We start from the raw sequence: 18,188 nt of genomic DNA on the forward strand, positions 1-18,188 counted from the left end.
TAAATGGAGAGAACCAGCACAATTATGCTCATTAAAACACAGAACGATCCTGGCATTTATTCAGTATAATTTGCCTCCAGAAAGCAATGAACACTCTGTGACACAAATGCAATTGTTTCTAAAGAAGAGATTTTCTCCAGAGACCACTATTGTTCAAGGCAGGAGATGTAACTTTGCTCTCTTTAACAGATTGCTGTGGAGAGACAGGGCACTGCCCATTGGTTTCCACTTCCAAGAGATGCAAACAAAAGTTGCCTCTCTGTACATTATTAACTGCTCAGACTTATACCATAAACAGCGTTATTTTCAAGAATAGGAAAGTACATATCCTACATAAAGGTCAATGAGAAAGCCCTCTTTAAACACTGAAACAAAACGTTTTTAACACTCTAAAGCTCATACTTGTTCCTTCCTTTTTCTCAGCAAGATGCACTGGGGAGTCAGAATTTCTGGGTAACAACTCATCTTTTTACTTTTAATCCTCCTTTTCACAGCATTCTGCAGCTTGCATAGCCCACAGTGTCTACACAGCTTCCACTGTCACCAGATCTCAGCATTACCCCACTGATCCACTGGATGCCTCCCATAGACCAAACTCTCCTTTTAAAAAAACTGCATATTTTGTGATTTATATCTAACCTTAATAAACATATGTCTTTTACTGTAATGGTATTGGAAAGGGAAGACAGCTTTCTGACAGACTCAGAATCATAAATAAGAATTCATTAGCTACAAGTGCAATTTCAAACCATGGCATATCAATTTCTGCTATTTCTAGTGAGAGGACACAATTTTTTCATTGTGCTGATTAAAATTAATGGTAAAGATATTCAAATTATTGAGCAAGGTAGATGGTTGATTCAACTTTCTGGAAAGGAGCAGCTCACCTGTTTCATCTCATATCAGAACACTTCTGTCAATATATGATTAATAGATAAAGAACTCCTACTTTTGGGATTTTTTTCACAGAAAATGATGATTATTTAACTCAGGTAGTGGTTAAGGTGCAAAAATGTTGGGAACCACAGTCAAAAAGGGCAGAATTACTTGGAAATGTATAAATATACTTCAGATTTTCCCTTCACATACTCACAGAACCATAGTGCAAAAGCAGAATTGATACTGTAAGAAGTACAGTGGAAACTGAAGACAAAACAAACATTTCCAGTCCCCAGTTTCATCTTGAAAACTTCTGGAATCCATGTACTTCTTTTGCAACAACTTTTCACCATCTGCCTGCAGGAGGTGGCATTTAGAAAACACTTGTTACAGTGAGACTGACCCTACACTACACATGCCCACGTGGATCTAAAGTGTTTGTAGGCATCTGTTTGCGGAGGAATATCCCAGTGTCCAGACTCTCATGGTGGTCATTTACACTGCACAAACACAATTACAGAGCAGTGACAAAGAGTCCGTAATTCCACACAGCCCAAACTGGACTTTTGTTTAGCAAGGCAGGATTAGCCCTCACTCATTCTTATAAAACCTCTGAAGTTACTACACGTGGTCAGAATGATGATACACAAAACACATGGTGCCCAGTAAAAGCACACCAAGACAATGGTCGCAACTGCTGATATGAGTCTGGTTTTGTTAGCAGCACTGTGGAGCTCTGCAGATTACATCATGCAGATGGTTTCTACACCTGGCATCCATTCAACCTGCACATATACTTATCCACCTCCACCTGTCTGCTTAGCCAAACCAGTAATGAGGGGGGGAAAGCCAGGCAGCATATAAATCCATCTGCACTGAATACAGAAAGTTAATATTAAATGCTGTGCCATGGAGAAGTACTTTAGATTTCAACATGGAAACACTCCCATTTAGAGAAACAGGGAATTCAGTCCATAGTTGAAAAAGAAAAACTGAACACTCTTACATGTTCAAGCGCAGGAGATATCAGCAGGATACAACATTTCTAAACAAAACCAGCAGGTATACAGCTGTCTACTCAATTCTGCCATCAATCAGTGTTGTCTTGCACTGTTATCCTACAATATCTATTTTCTTTAAATCTATGTTATGGGGTCCTTGCTTCCTCAAACACAATGGCATCAAGATCCCAGAGTTTATTGACAGGTGATATAAATGAAAATACATAGGAAACACTGACTCAGTTGAAAAAATAAATTTCTTTTTCCAGAATAAGAATTCTGACATGGGGCAGTAATAAATATGTAAAAGGAGAAAAAAAAATTTAAAAAATCATTATACTCCAGGGATAATGATTTTATTATTTTTCTCTTCAAAAGAAAGATAATCCTCAAGGTGAAGGTTAAAAGCATTTTCAGTCTTGGCATTATGACACGTAGCCTGGCAGTATTTGAATGGGACATACACGTGGCCTCTCCTTAATGAATTTTATGCAGCTATACATAGGAGAAGTTGTGTGGTTTTGTTACATTCTGCTTTCCTATAAGCTTTAGAGTTATGCATCTTCCTGAGTTGTGTTGTTTGCAAATTATGTTCTTACAATGAACCACACACAACTCTTGTCTTTTCTTGGGGAAAGCACCAGTTACTCCCACTGCCTAAGTCCTGCACAGCTGGAATTCCAGGATTTTCCTAGAACTGTAACCAGGATGGAAAGACTTGTAACCAAGGTTTTGAGGTTGCTAAGAATTAATTATGAATGGAAACATGTGTGAGAAAAAAGAGGCAGCACTAGAAGAAAACAGCAGAACAAGGGTTAAAAAAATAATGTAATGAACAAGGCAGTTCCCAGTCAATCACACTGAGGAATGTGTCAAACCCAGACAACACACATTGTGATAAGAACTCAGCAGAAATTACTCATTAATGTAAGACATTTTGAGAACATAGGAATGGATGGCAACAAGGCTGCAGAACATCATACACACCATTCCTTCCTCTTATCACAACAGGAGAATAAACACTGTTCCTAAATGGACATGAAATATTTCTTTAAAAAGTAATTCATCACTGCCAACCCCAGTGAAGAACCCCAGAGCTGTGACAAGAACTCAGTAGCCAGTTTCTCTGGTCTTTTGTGTCCCACACCGTGTCAGACCACTCAGGCACACTTGGTGCTTGTGGTAAGTGGAAATAAGAATGAGTGAAAGTAAAATCATCTTACTCAGAGCTTTTGCAAGCAACTTTCACCTTTCTCTTCCTTTTAGACCTGATCTGTTTTGCTATATCACCTACCAACAAACTTCTCTGTATAACATCTATATTAACACCATACAGCCATTTCCATAAGGGTGACCTGTCTTATGAGGTTTTAAAAGAGTTCAAAAGAATTTTAACCAGATAATAAAATAATCTAGAAATTAATATTCATGAATATAACGTTATTCACTTCTTTCCCCTTTAAGGATTTTCTTCTTATAACATATATTCCACATTTCTTGGGCAACGAGGAAAAGCAGAGCTTTTCCATCTTCCTGAACTCAGCCCACACGTAACTGCAGATGAAATGAAAGAACACCAAGCAGGCTGAAACACTGATTGCTTTTGAGCTTACATTATGTGTCTGGACTAGTTGAGAACCATTCTGTGCATTCATGGGAACAAACTGTTTGTTAGGGGTGTCAACAAGGAGGTTCTGAAATATTTTATATATTTTGAAACAACAGCTATTATTTTAAGAGCAGTCATTTTTCAGTTACTGGGGTAAGCACACCACCCATGTGATTGAAGACTGAAGAGTGTAAGAATAGGATATTCCAGGAGGTCAGGCTTCCAGGCAAGAAACAGCATCATGACAGAGCTGCCAAAAGCCTTCTGGAGAGTTTATGGTGAGAAAATAACAAAGCTCTTCAAGAAAAAACTGGGAGGTCTTCTTTCTCTGAATGCTGCCATGCAAATGTTAAACATGGAAACTTCCTAATGAGCACTGTTATTGTTTTCTGTTTGACACAGAGGATAACAGAAAACAGATGTTTCTGCAGGAAAGGAAAGGAAAGGAAAGGAAAGGAAAGGAAAGGAAAGGAAAGGAGAAAGGCAGTTGGACATAAACACTATGGCTTCAGAGTACAAATGTATTTACAATATGTACACAGCTGGGAAGGGGGAAGAAAAGCAGCCAAATTATTTTCCAGGAGTGACTTAAGGCATAACTTAACTTTACGCTGCATATTAGCAGCAGATAGATGTTAAACAGATGTTTATTTTTAAAAATATCTGTCATAATACATCTCCACATATAAGTTTGGGAAACATATGGTCGTGCAAAATTTAAAGAAGAGGAATACATGCTGAAGGAAAAGATTCCAAGACAGAGTGGTTAAAACCAAAGAGACAGATATCTACTCAGAAAGGCAAATGACTGAATCATATAATGGTTTGGGTTGGAAGGGACCTTAAAGATCCTCTAGTTCAAACCCTTCTGCCCTAGGCAGGAACACTCCCCACTACACCAGTTTGCTCAGAGCTCCATCCAACCTGGCCTTGAACAATTCCAGGAATGGGGCATCCATAACTTCTCTGGGCAACCTTTTTTAGTGTCTCACCACCCTCACAGCAAAGAACTTCCTCCCAATATCCAAGGTAAATCTCACCTCTCTTACTTTTAACCTGCTCCCCCTTGTCCTTTCACTATCTGTCCACATAAAACATCACTCCCTTTTATGACCCCTCTTTGAGTATTGGAAAACCCCAATGTGGTTCCTTGGGAGCCTCCTCTCAAATGCAGAAATGAGATTTAAGTGCCATCTGGAAGACAGAGGGACATGGAACAGAAGTGCTGAGTGGTGAAAGACATCTGCATCACCCAAGGAAAGCAACAGTGCTCAACTCCAAAAGCCTGCAAAGATTTCTAGCCCTTGGAACAAAATAGCAGATCAGTTTCAAGAGAACAGTTCTGATCATGCAAGAAACACAGCTCAAAAATCTACCTGGATCTCAGGCTGGGACCAAAACCGATGCTAACAGCTTTAAAAGCACCAACACAAAAAAATGAAATGTGTGCACTTGTACATATGAAACTGCATCCACCAAATGTTTATGTGAACAGCCATTACTGAAAAATAAACTAAGTTTTATAAAATATTGCATATTTTGTATTGCATATATATTGCAATATGAATAGAATATGTTGCATATATTTTAATATATTCCATACATATTAAATATATTATATTAATATTGCAATATGAATATAATATACTGCATATATTTTCTAAAATATTTGCATATTGTAATTTTTTCATTTGACTTAATTCTACATTGCTTTTATTTTTTTGTCTGATCTTCTCTGGATTCTCTTAAGATTTGTATGAGGGCAAGAGTATTCATAACTTTTATGAGACCAAGAGGTAAAGGACACTGACCAAATGAATTCAGGGAAGTCAATGAAATTCAGGCAGTTCAGCTAAAGAGTAAGAACATGTCGTCCAAAACTTTCATTTGGCATTTCAGTATCATATTTGACTGAACTCCAGACTGCTTGATGATTCATGTACGGCTGCTGGGTAGTGGAGAGAGCAGATGATCACTATAATAAAAGCCATATCTAGATTATTTTGGCCAACAAGAGAAGCAACCAAAGAAGAAAATCATTTCTCATTTGGTAAAAGGCACTGTTTTGTGACAAAAAGTGAAAACAGACTACAATGTTCATCTAGAAGATATCTAAATGTGAAAAACACTTTCTACACATGTATGAGGCAAGGTAGTTCTTTTAGGAGCAGAGATAGGAGGGGGAGTCTTTTCAGAAAAATTATACAGCCACATTTTTAAGCACTGAAGATTAAGGTATACAGAAAAGAGCCTATGAAAAATAAAAATAAGTGCAGACACTCAGATGAAAACCTTGAGTCCCTTTGGAAAGATTTTTCTCCAAAAAGCCAGTATTTATTTGTTATAATACCGGTACTGTCCATAATGCAGACACAGGTGCTGTTTCTACATCCACATTCTAGTTCAAATCAGAATTGTACTTTGGAAGTAAATCTTGTGACTGACTGTTCAACATGCTTAGGTTCATGGAGCATATGAAATGGACTTTGTGGATTTTAGCTGAAACCTTAAGATGCCCTTCAAAAGCAGACCTGACACAACTGAGTCAGTAATGAATATCCATGTCAGAGGAGCAAATGACAACAAAGAAAACCTTGAGAAGACATTTCCATGCATATATTCATCTATGATGCTCTCAGATTTTTCATTAGTTCCATGTTGTCTTCCTTTCACTTAATGACCTTTGTCTTAGCTGCCAAAATAAACTTTTGCTAAGTTCTTCATGCTCTCCTGAACCAGCCATCAAACAGGCACAAATATCCTTCAGCTCAGTTGCTTCTGCCAAATAAATTTATAACCTTGCTGGAACTCCAGGCTGTGGAGTATAAATCCAACATGTGAAACCTCTTATTTATATGTTTAGAAAAGTGTTCTCCAGCCCGATGGTATAATTTTTGCAGGCTGTTGTTCACGCTGTGTTAGGCCACCCACCATCTTGAGTGTGTGATTTTTAATTATTTAAACCTAGTACAATACAAAGCATTTTCTAAACACTGAGCTTTTATGCTTGCAATTACTTTTGAGCAGAAATAAGGATTCCCTCATAGAAACCATAACTTGGTTAGATATATACTGAGCCCTTCTTAGGGATATCTGGGATCCAGGCTGATCCTGTCAATGGATTCCTACTATCTGCTACACAAAGGGCAGCAAGCATTGCCCCATGAACCACAGGGCTGGGTTTAACCATGGTAGAAATCTGGAAAATGTTATCAAATATCAAAGGAATGTAAACAGACCACTTCTGAGAGTATTTTATAGCGTCAGCTAAAAAGTAGGTTGAGGTTACAACTAAATTTTCCTAGTGGCAAAGGTTTGTTAATCCTGGTGCTCTGCCTTTAACAATCTAGTCTGCCAACTTTTCATCACATGCATAGTCTCAGTGAAGCAATATTACAAGGTCTGATAAATCTCTGGATATTCGATCATTTTCCTAAACCCTCAGATCATAGTTAAATAATTGCAAGAATTTCCACTTTGAGCATGATTTTTTTTCTTAAGATACCCTGAAGCAATACTCAGCAAACCAAAACAAAAAATAAGCTCAATTGATTTTATAATCATGATTCTGTTCAGGAATTCCAGTTCAGAAATCCCATTCATGACTTCTTACTGTTTCAAAATAGTCTGTTAAAGCTGATAAAATGATCCATGAGAAGAAAAAGAAAAAAAAAATCCAAACCCGAATAGTTTGCTTTTATTTCTCTATTTATTCTACTGCCTGAAAAACGTGTAAAATAACTTGATCTGAAACTACTTGGCACTATAAATGGAACTTCACTAAAAAAAAGGGATACAGCCATGATTGCTATTATAGCAATATTTCAGTCCTCAGTGCTCTGAGTTATTTTTTACTCTATCTATGCTTAATGTAAATGTTTTAGCTGAAGTATTTCTATTTCATCAGTCATTTGTGATTCCTAAATAGAGATTGAATAATTCATATTTACAGCATAAGAAAAGTTAGAGTCTTACATCAACACCTACTCCAAATATCGACACAGAGAGAACCTGAACTCATGACTGCAGAAGTGTAATCTGAGAATTCAGGACTGAATACCTTTGTGATGTGAAACCATGAAGATCCTCCTATTGACTCCATGAAGTGACACCAAGTGTGTGCTTCCCCACTAGGCTGAGGTTTCTGCTTCGTTACTGAGCACGCCAGCACTGAGACGTTTGAGGGGAACAAACAAGGATAGAACCTGGGATCCAAGTAAAACAGAAATCTACTGCCATTTTCCATACAGTAATCTCTAAAGGCAGCAGCAAATTAGCAAAAGCTGAAAAGTAGCAACTATGGACCCATAATAAGTGCATGATAGGTCCAGACCCTACCTGGTTTAATCCCGATTTTTTTTTATTATTTTGCCACCTGCCAATTGTTACATTTTGATAATTCAAATAAAAAGGACAAACCATCAAAGTTAAAGCTCCAAAGTGCTGAATTACAGGATAGTCAATTAACATTTAATATTTATTAATATTACATAATGTTAATATTAAAATAAAGGTATAGATTACATGAACTTCACATTTCTTTAACATAGTATGGCTGAACAAACTATAAAATCACTGTGGCTTTTTCTGTCAGAAAAAAACCCCAGAAACTACTAAGAGGCACCATGTTATTGGGCTACCATATGGAAAGTATTATGTATCAGAGGATCGCCAGTGACTGAATTATTTTTGTTATAGGTTAATGTAGTCAAGCAATGAAAGATTTGTGTGTTAATATGTAGAGAAATTATATGAGGGGAAAAAAATGTCTAAATCTTTTTGGCAGGAGACCTGAAACTAAAGAAAATCACATCAAAAGCCAGGAAGCTATACCTAAAATTCATCCCTGAAAATCACACAGTGGTCTCCTATTACATTCATTCATAAAGCTGCTGGAAATGGCAATCCCTGATGCGTGGATTGTGTATTAAGGTATTAATTAAGATAGGCCAGGTGGGAAAAAAGGGCCCATATAAGAGGCATTATGTATTAGATACTTGGTGTTGGGTTCTTCACAGGGGACTCGCAGAACTTTTCGGAGTTCAAGGCTTAATTTGAAAATGTAACCCCTTCCTTTCCGTGGGAGGGACACTCAAAGTGTGGAAAAGAAGGGCAAATCTAGTTCTCTTCCATAGCCTGGTAGACCATCTTCCATTCCACCCTTCCATCACTTTGAGTATTGGAGCTACTGCCTCAGAGCAAAAAAGCATATTAAATAATGGTACAGCCAGAGTTGTGTCAGGGCCTGTACTTCATGCACTTCAGCAAGCTCTGGAGACTGAATCTCCTCCTCTGCATGGAGGTTCCAGGGTCCATGAGTCTATGGAGCTGTTCCACAGTAACTTTCAGAGAGAAGGTACCAAGTGAGACAAGTAGGAAAAATCTGAGCACAGTATTCCAGGTATGCCCTGACAAGTGATAAATAGAGAGGGCCAATTACTCTTGGTTGGTACAACCCAGCATGTCAGACAAAGAAGGAAATGAGGAGGGATGAGCAGGACTCCCCCCCACAATTCAGAGCTTTTATTCATCCAAAATGGGAAATGGCATCTGCAGTGGGCAAAGCAGTCTCTTATCATGGGGCCTCACTTTGGTCCAGAGATGAAAAACTGAGTACAACACATAGCTAAGACCAAAAACTAGGGACAGCATTTCCTGAAACAATAACAAGAACGGTGTTCAGTTTAGAAATAGGACTTATAATTGCCATCCCACTAACTTCTCATTTTGCATTCTAGATATCAAGAAAATATATGAACAAGAGCAGCCATGAGGTGTGCTTTGGGATCAGGATTGTATGAAGTACAAAAAGGTTTTCCTAAAAGCTGAGGGACATTCCTGTAAGACATGTTATATATGACACTAGAAGCCACAGGACCCTCTTACATCACCTTGGTATGAAAGAGCTCCTGTGAGAGCTCAGAGCAAGGTTGGGAGGATAGTCCAGAAACTGCTCATTAGCTTTCACTTGAGAGACAGCCATGACTACAACCTCAATGAGCATTTCCCTAATAAATCACAGAGAATGGGGGAGACCCAGGGCCAGTTCCATTCCACCAGGCAATGTGAAATACTACTTAGGGACCACCAGGACAGACAGACCTATCCACACTCACTCTGTAAGGAAAAAAAAAAAAAAAAAGATATGATATAGATATGGATATCGATATAGATATAGTTTTTGGGGGTTTTTTTAGGAAATAATTATATCTCATAACAGACTACATGCATTGCAGTTCAGAAATTATTTGTCTTCTGACCAAAAAAGCTTGTGTTGAACACCAATAAACATTTTAGTAGACTCAAATGATACATTCATATCTATTTGTTGGAATAAATAGGCATAATACACACCATGAGTCTTTGAATTGTTTTACGTAATTAGTATGCTTTCTACATGGTGCTGATTTAACTAAAATCAAAAGACTACTCCTTCCATACAGGAAGACAAGTCTAATGAAGGGAGCTGGGGAGTGTCAAGGTACTGCTGCATTTCAGAAAGACAGCAGCACAGCTGCAAACCAACAATGGCTTTTGTGTCCAGCATCCAGGACAAAAAAAGTCTTTACTATCCTGTGCAACACATAAACAGTATCACACAAGTTTGTTTCTTTTAAATAGATTGAAGTTTAATCACATGTCATTTGAATCCTGGGGCTAATTTTGCCATCTTTTGGTAACTGACTTCATACTGCTTCTCTCTACAAGGTGATGTACTTTGTACTTTGCAGGAACACTTGTACTTTCAGAAGTCTGAAGAAATCAGCAGTAGACGTCAACAACTTGGCAGAAGTTTTTTCTAAATAAGATTTTTCCTAATATCCAAGTACTTAGCAGCTTGGAAAAAGTTCAGGGATGGTCCTGCAAGGCAAAGCCTGGAAACCTTTCGGTGCAAATGCATTTCCCGGTGATGGAAACACACGGCAGAGCTGCCTCGGGGGCCGGCGGGTGCCGGGTGTGCCACTGGTGAATCACCAGCGGCCGCTCTCAGGCCGGGCCGGGGTTCGTACCGGGGTTCGTACCGGGGTTTGTACCGGGGTTTGTACCGGGGCTCGTACCGCCCGCCGGAGCGACACGGCTTTCCCAGGAGAGCACCACCGCGGCTCCGTGGCCGCTCCCGGCCAGCCTGCCCCGCTCCGGCCGGGACCCCCGCCCCTCTCCGCCGCGGTCTCCGCCCGCCGCGGCTGCAGGCGGGTCCGCCCCGCCCCGCCCGGTTATACGGCCCCGTCCCGGTGCCCGCCCGCGCTCCGGCGCTGCCGCCGCGGGACGGCCAGAGGGACAGCCCGAGGGACAGCCCGACAGACAGCCAGACAGACAGCCAGACAGCGCCGGGGTCGCGGCCGGGCCGCCTGCCGCCCGTGCCCGGGCGATGGTGCCGGCGCCCGGGAGCGCCCTGCTCGCCGCGCTGCTCGCCGCCGGGCTGGCCGCGGGCAGGTGAGCGGGGAACCGGGCGGGGCGGGCGGGGCCGGCCCGGGCACCGCAGCCCCGCTCCCGAAGGGCCCGGGGCTGGTGCCGCTGCTCCCGGCGGGCCCGGGGCTTCGATCTTTGCCTATTGTGCCTCCAATACTCATCTCCATCCTGCTGCAAGGGGAAGGGTGCAGGGAAATTGGGGGAGTAAGAGAGGGTGGCATGTGGTTGTGGAGAGAGTTGGTGGGAGGACTGATTTGGGGAATCCCATTCCTAAACCATAGCAGCAATACAGGTTACAGCAGCAGTGCAACTCAGTCCCTCTTAGTTTAAAATGGTGCTAATGGCTCACAGCAATCTTGTGACAGCTAATGCAGCCAGCTCTTTATTTCAGTCTCCTCAACTCAGGCAGCTGTTGTGGTTACTATTCATCCTCACTGTTCTTTGCTAAATGTCTCATAGTGCTGTCAGCAATACCATAGCCACAAAAAGTCAATTACTTCCCTCCTCTCTGGGCACCCTGGACTGCTAAGTAGCCCTTGTTACCTTTAGCACTGGTGCTGCCTCTCAGAGGACAGAGTTCTTCAGACAGCACTCTTCCACTGCGCTGTGATCTGACCTGCACAGTGTGCATTCTCTTGCCTTTCTTTTTTGGTCACATTTTTTGGCTGCAGATTCTTCAAGGCCAGGAATTTTTTGTACACTGGCAGACTGTGATAAGTCCAGCCATCTCATTCAGGTACTTTAGGTAGTTCCTCTGAAATCCTACAGGAGTATGAGACAAGGAGGGATCAGAAGTGCCCTATGCCTCCAGTCCACATTACTGCTTCCCCAATATCCAGGCAGGTCCATGTGACATTCTCCCAGAAAAGGTTGCCTACCTGAAAGAATCTCCTCTTTCTAATTTTTTCTTTTAGTGCTTAACTCCTGATAGAAATAGCTAAGTTGGTGGGTGTTGATTCTTCATGGGTGAGAGGGACTAACCTGGCAAAACTGGTTTTCCTCACAGATTTTGGGATCTAGTTGATCTTTGCCAAAGGTAAGTTTTATCTTGATGCTTGTTGTGGAAGTCAGAACAAATCTTTCAACCTTGTCCAGGGCAATATCTATAGAGTTCAGCTATGTTAATTTAATTTGCAGCTTTATGGAACATTTCCCAGTTTTAAAGAAAGTTTGTTCTGAAACCTTGAGAGATACTGTATACTTTATAATGACATTATTTTTTAAATTTTTGAAATAAATTAATAAATAAAACATTACTGAATCAGTTTTTCCTGTGAAAATGAGCACCTTTTGGAAAGGAATGAGATCCTGCTTCCTCCAGGCTTTAGGCATTTTAACCTCCCAGGGGAGTCATAGCACTATCCAGATGCATTCAAAGGGATTTTCTTAGATGCAAGCATAATGTACATTTACTATCCAGGTGAATTCAAGGCCACTTTCTAGTCTGCAAGCAGAACATATATTCTTTAACTTGTATACTTGCAAGTGATGTTAGGCAGCAGCATGTGGATAACAAAATGGAAAAAGGTTCTTTTATTGTCTATAGGATGCAGAGGCAGGGTGCTGATTTGTCACAGACACAGAGGAGTTAGAGCTGTTCAACACACTTTTTCACCTCTCTGAAGATGTTAATGTACCGGAACATGTACTCCTGTAAACTGCATCACTGCATTGGTGGCAAAGGTTGGGTGCCTTCAGGACAATTTATTCCAGCACTGAAGCTTTTTTACTTGCCAGGTGACATGAAGACGATCTCTTTGTGTAGAGTATCTCAGATGCATGAGTTTATGCATTTCCTTTGAACTCCCTCCTAGTTCCAATGGTTCAGCTACTAAAGAAAACTCTGGAGTAACACCTTGTGTCTTTGAAGCGTATGCATATATTTGTTCTACTAGTTTGCCTCAGTGATGTTTGCAGGAACTGTTTTGATGTGAGTGCAACCGTTACAGATAAGTGCAGGAGAATACATGCAAAGCACTCCTGCAATGTGATAAAATATTACCTTTTTTGTGTCTTAGACTAAAAAATGCAAAACTTCATGCCTGATGGCTTTTTTCCACCATTTTTTCCCCACCATGAGATTTCTGTTGCAGTGTATTGTCCCCCCTCAGGACCCCAAATCACTTACTACAATGCTCTCACCAAACAGGAATTTTCGGGGTCAAAACCAGCATTTTGGACTCTCTGAAGAAAATGCATTTTAAATTATGACTTGGATAAAGCAATGGAGACAGAGGATTTTGGATAAAGAAAAGAATTTCATAAAGGGGAGAGACATGTGGTGGACAACTTAAGTAACAGCAAGCAAAGGGAGAAGGAGAACTAAAGCCACAGCACAGAGGAGGTCTGGAAGATTTACACAGTTGTGAATTTCTATCAGATTTATAATTTTGGCAACTAATATTGCAGGTTTTCCAACTCTTGCAGCTGTTGATCTGCACAATGACTTTGAACCCCCTGGGCTTATTGGCAGGTGAAATTAACATTAATTTGTATGGTCAGGGACTCTCATGCAACCAGAATGCTTGGGTCTGTCTGCACTTATGCAATCACTTTGCATGTATGCAGTGGCTATGAGCCTGCAAGTCGCTAGCTTTTATGGGGCTGATTGATACTCTCAACAAGCTTTTCTGTAGAATCAGTGTTTCATCATCTGAGGCAACAGTACTCTCAGTTATGGCATCATATATTTGATCCATGTGATCATGGATCATATATTTGTGTTCATGTGACACAAACTGAGGCAGCCCTATTGACTTCACTGATATTAAGATGACTCATTCTTGCAAGGAGCTGGCTGTATTTTTTGCCTTTGCCATGTTTCTCATTAGAAAGGGTTGACCTTGCACAGTTAATTTATTGCAGGTGAAACATTCCCATCATTCCAGTTTCTCTGGTCAAATGGAAGTTTGTATTCCTGTCTAGGAACACTGCTCTAGGTTTGGTGAAATGAAAATGCTTGACAGTGGATAAAACATAAGAGAATTGTACAGAGGGGTATGCAGAGGAATGGATTAGAGCATTTTCCTGCTGGAGTTAGTGTTTGTCCTTCCTTACACAGCTCGAGAACTCGTGGGCAGCTGGGGGCTGTGAGCCAGCCTGGGGTGTGCCGCTACGGCTCCAGGTTGGATTGCTGTCCTGGCTGGAGAAAGAACAAGGGCCACTGCGAAGGTAACATTAACTTTCTGCTTGGTTCCTCTCTGCTGCTGCGTACTTGGTAGTAATAAGGAGGTTTCTTACAGAAACCCAGAAGTTACAGAAGGAAAACTCCTGAGGCGTGAAATCTCCAAGTCTGTGAGAGAGCAAATAAAACATGCTTGAGAGACCATCTCCTCAAAAAAATGGTATTTACCCAGAGCTTTGGGTAAATAACACCAAACCATAACTTGCACGTTCAGAAATTCTTAGATCCAGAAGGCACCATCTGTTCTAACCTCCTGCACAGCCCTGGTCAGTGGCTACACTGTTACAGCTGTTGAGTACGTGCCATAAATGCAGTTTTCTAATGCTATAGAAGGACCTCTAAAATTATTTAATTTCTGTTGGTGTCCTTTATTTTCAGATTACACAGCTTCTGAGAACCAGAGGATTTTAACTTTCTAAAAACATAAATAAAACTCAAGCAATAAGTGCCCTGACTTGAGCTTGGGTAGCCAGCCAGTGTTTGGGTGTGTGGATCATTTGCTTAATGAAGACACAATGACTCTTAAGACACTTCTAATTTGTGAAAGGTCTACATATCCCAAGGAGAATGCAGTTTTGAATCTCTCTCTCCAGTTGTATGTGGGAAAAACACAACAAAATCATAAAATATATGTTTTAGATCTTTTTCAGATGTTGCACTTGTTGTCCCAGAGAGTTTTGCCTTTTATGTCTAGTGAATGTGTATAGAGGCTTGAGATTACTGATTGCTGAAAATCCATATGCTAAAAGGGAAAGATGTTAAAATGTCTCTGCTCTCTATATATGATATGCCATTTTTAAAAAAAGAAAAAGGGATTATTGTAGTATTTCTTGCATTGCTTAATTGCACTTTAGTTTTCATGCAAATTAATACCTGGAGAGATAACTGGCAAATGTAGCATTTGATCAGCAGTGGAGTAGGTTGTCTTGTTTTAAAGCAATAGGTTTTCATAAAATTTGAAGATTCTTCTTTGGCAAGTCACTTTAAGCCACCTATAATGTAATTCTGCATTGTAAATCCAGATGTGCTGGTTTTCACTGCTTCATCGCTAACACTGTAAGCTGGTTTTTTGCAGTCTCAATTACAGAAGAGATATGTGTCCATGCCATGGGAGAACATCCCAAGCAGGGATGCTTTGGATCCCAGGGGAACAAGCTGGTCTTGCAGTGTGCCACATTTTATTCAGGGCTGGAAGAAGTGTAGAAAAATGCCTCAATCTGCAGAGTTAGTACCTTCAGTACATCTGAATGTATCTGTTAATGTAGGGAAGATACTTGAATTCAGAAAAAATAATTTTAATATTAATTTTACCATATAGTAACTAAACTTTCCTATAGTTTGCAGATCAGCTTAACTACATAAGGAATCGAAATTCACATCCTGGTGCACACTCTTTCCGTTTCCTCAGAGATAGTCCTGCTATAAATGCATGTTTGCTCTTCCTGAATAACCCCCATGCTGACAATTAAAGTGATTTCAGGAGCCTTAAGGCTTATAAAAGTCTGCATTTAATTTCTGATTGCTGATCCAGAGGACTTAGAGTTGCTTTTTAATGCATCCAGGTTAAATGTTGCCCTCTCAAATTATTGTAAACATGATGCAAATATACTCGCCGGGATATGTGCTAAGGACAGTTGCCTGATGACAGATGTGCTCTGGATGTTCCACCATGGGATAGACACGTTCCTCAGCTGTAATTGAGGAGATCCAAGACTGTAAACTGCTATAGGATTATGTGTCTCCTTTTGCTCTAGGAGAGTGCTGTTGCCTCTTTCCTGCTCCAGATGCCAAGCATAGCAATTCAAGCTGCTGGCCAGCTGCTTCTCACATAGGCTTCCTAAAAAAAGGAAAAAGGCAAGAGTACAAAACTAAATGTGGCTTGTAACCATTGCAGAAAAAAAAAAAAAAAAAAAAAAAAAAAAAAGGATGTAAAGGCCTTTTGTCTTTACAAACCTGGAAAAAACCAAATTCTTGTAATTAATGTTAGTGCCCCTATTTTCAAGCCCAAATAAAGTGTTAATCAGTAGTTACTGTGCTTAGACTAGAGGAAGTAGTGTGGAGGATGCTGAACTTATGCAAAACCTTTTAGGCAACTAAGCAGAGCAAAAGTTCTCAAATAGAATATTTCTAACTTTTTTTCTCTCTCCTTTCTCTGCCTGACTCCACCAGCTACCTGTGGACATGGTTGCAAGCATGGCGAGTGCATGGGACCAAACAAATGCAAATGTTTCCCTGGATTTACAGGGAAATCCTGTAATCAAGGTTTGTGCATATGCTCCAGAAAGGAGACTGTTGGTTTTCTGTTTCCTTATCTTGTGCTATGGTTTTTGTCATCTTCCAAAGCAGTAAACCAGGATGTTTTCTTGTTTATGTAGAAGAACTTAAGAATTTAAGACTTTTGCATCTCCAGCATCCCAGGCAAGCTCTAAGCCTTCTTCAGCAGACAAAAGTTTGAAACTATATTGTTTATCTCCTACGGGCTGATGACAAGGGCAAACTCATATTTATAGTCAGAGGATTAAGGCATGGAGAGATTATATAGGAAGGTATCAGAAGAGATGGAAGCCAATTGCAGAACCCATGTTATTTTCTTAACTAGCAGCCCATGTTTCTTTTTAAATTAATCTTCTAGTCAGAAAGACTTGCAATTATATCGTAGATGTATAATTTAGCAATCTGCCTGGGGTGTTTATATATGCTGGTGGTATTTCTGAGAACCATCATTGGGAATCCTTAGAATTGCATTTTCAGAAACTTTAAATGTACCATTTTCCCCCATAAATTTGGAATTTGATATGAAAATATTTCAGTTAACACATTGGTAAGAACTCAGCTTTTTTTTTCCTGTTCCAAAATACGAGACCTCTCTCTTGGATCAGATGAAAGGAGCAGGACACTGTGCATGGAGAGGCAAATGAGCGAACTGTAGGTGCTATGATGGAAACATGACACAAATGACTAGGACTGTTCCTGCTACCTTCCTAAGTTCCTGCAGACTTTGCCTGAAAATATTGCATTGACACGCTAAACACACATTTTTTATAGTCAAAACAGCCCATTTATTACACAGTATCTTTCAAACAATATGCTTTAAAGATGTGCTATTAAGTATTTTGGTAAAATCCATCTTTTGTTGTTTCTCACAGGGAAAGAAATTAACTCCTCAGTACACTAGAGAGGAAAGAGAAAGAGCAGCTGTAGTTATATGTAACAGATATATAAGTACCACTTACAACTTCAGCCTCTAAATACAGAAGTTTAACCTCAAAAATTATTTGGCAGCTGAAATGTTGCTAAAAGGCAACAGAGAAGCCCTCAGCTTTTAGGTGCTTTCTGTGCAGTAATTCCATGTGCATTTGACATGCTCTCCATAGGCAGCCTGATCACCTGTGCACTTCAGCAGGTTCTGAGATGAGGCTCGGAGGAAGCACTGCACAGACTCCCTGTTAGCTCCTGGGCTTTTCTACCTTCTGAAGCAGGAGCAGGATTTTTTCAGCGGGGTGGTGGCCAATACTGGCCAGGAGTGTCCAAGATATTGTTTCAACAGTATGGCTGTATAGGTGGTCATGTTCCATCACCCAGAAGTGCTAATACCCACTTCTAATTTAATGGCAGATGTAGCCTTGGTCTGTCCTTGCAGCAGAATGTCCTGCTGAGCAAGCTCAACACGAGCTAACTAAAATAACAGAGATAAGGGGACTGTATTAGTCTGCCACCAAGTCTGAGCTAAATCAGCCTTATCTCCATAGGTTCTTTTTTAGAGCTGTGTATGCTATCTGTGCATTGTGAGAGATAGGTACAGATAAGCACTTTTGAAAATGTATGGTCTAAGTGGAATAACTTTTGTTCTCTAGTTTGCTCTGTAGTTTCTTTGTTAAGAGAGTCTTAGTTATTTAGTGGAGTCACAGCAGCACAACAATCCAGCGTGATTTGCAAACAGACAGGTTGTCCTTTTTCAAACAGATCCTGTGAGAATAATAGAATGCAACCCTCTCTCTTCCCTGGACTGAGCTGTAAAAAGCACTTGTGCACCTCCACAAAGTTTGTGCTTTGAATGGCCTGGAGGTTTTGTTCCTGTGGTCTGCAGGGTGTGGCACAAGAACAG

General features: G+C 40.3%; 1 protein-coding gene across 1 annotated transcript in view; it reads left to right on the forward strand.

Moving 5' to 3' along the window:
* The first annotated feature begins 10,790 nt into the window (after positions 1 to 10,790).
* Positions 10,791 to 18,188, forward strand: part of EGFL6 (EGF like domain multiple 6) — a 29,047-nt gene continuing 21,649 nt past the window's right edge. Inside the window, exons 1-3 of the mRNA XM_041472480.1 lie at positions 10,791 to 10,923; positions 13,961 to 14,070; positions 16,253 to 16,345. Of these exons, the coding sequence (XP_041328414.1) occupies positions 10,859 to 10,923; positions 13,961 to 14,070; positions 16,253 to 16,345 (268 nt within the window). The 5' untranslated portion in view covers positions 10,791 to 10,858. The remainder of the gene's footprint in view (positions 10,924 to 13,960; positions 14,071 to 16,252; positions 16,346 to 18,188) is intronic.

Source organism: Pyrgilauda ruficollis, unplaced genomic scaffold, assembly GCF_017590135.1.
Source record: "Pyrgilauda ruficollis isolate IOZ18807 unplaced genomic scaffold, ASM1759013v1 scaffold29, whole genome shotgun sequence".
In the NCBI taxonomy this organism is placed as follows: Eukaryota; Metazoa; Chordata; class Aves; order Passeriformes; family Passeridae; genus Pyrgilauda; species Pyrgilauda ruficollis.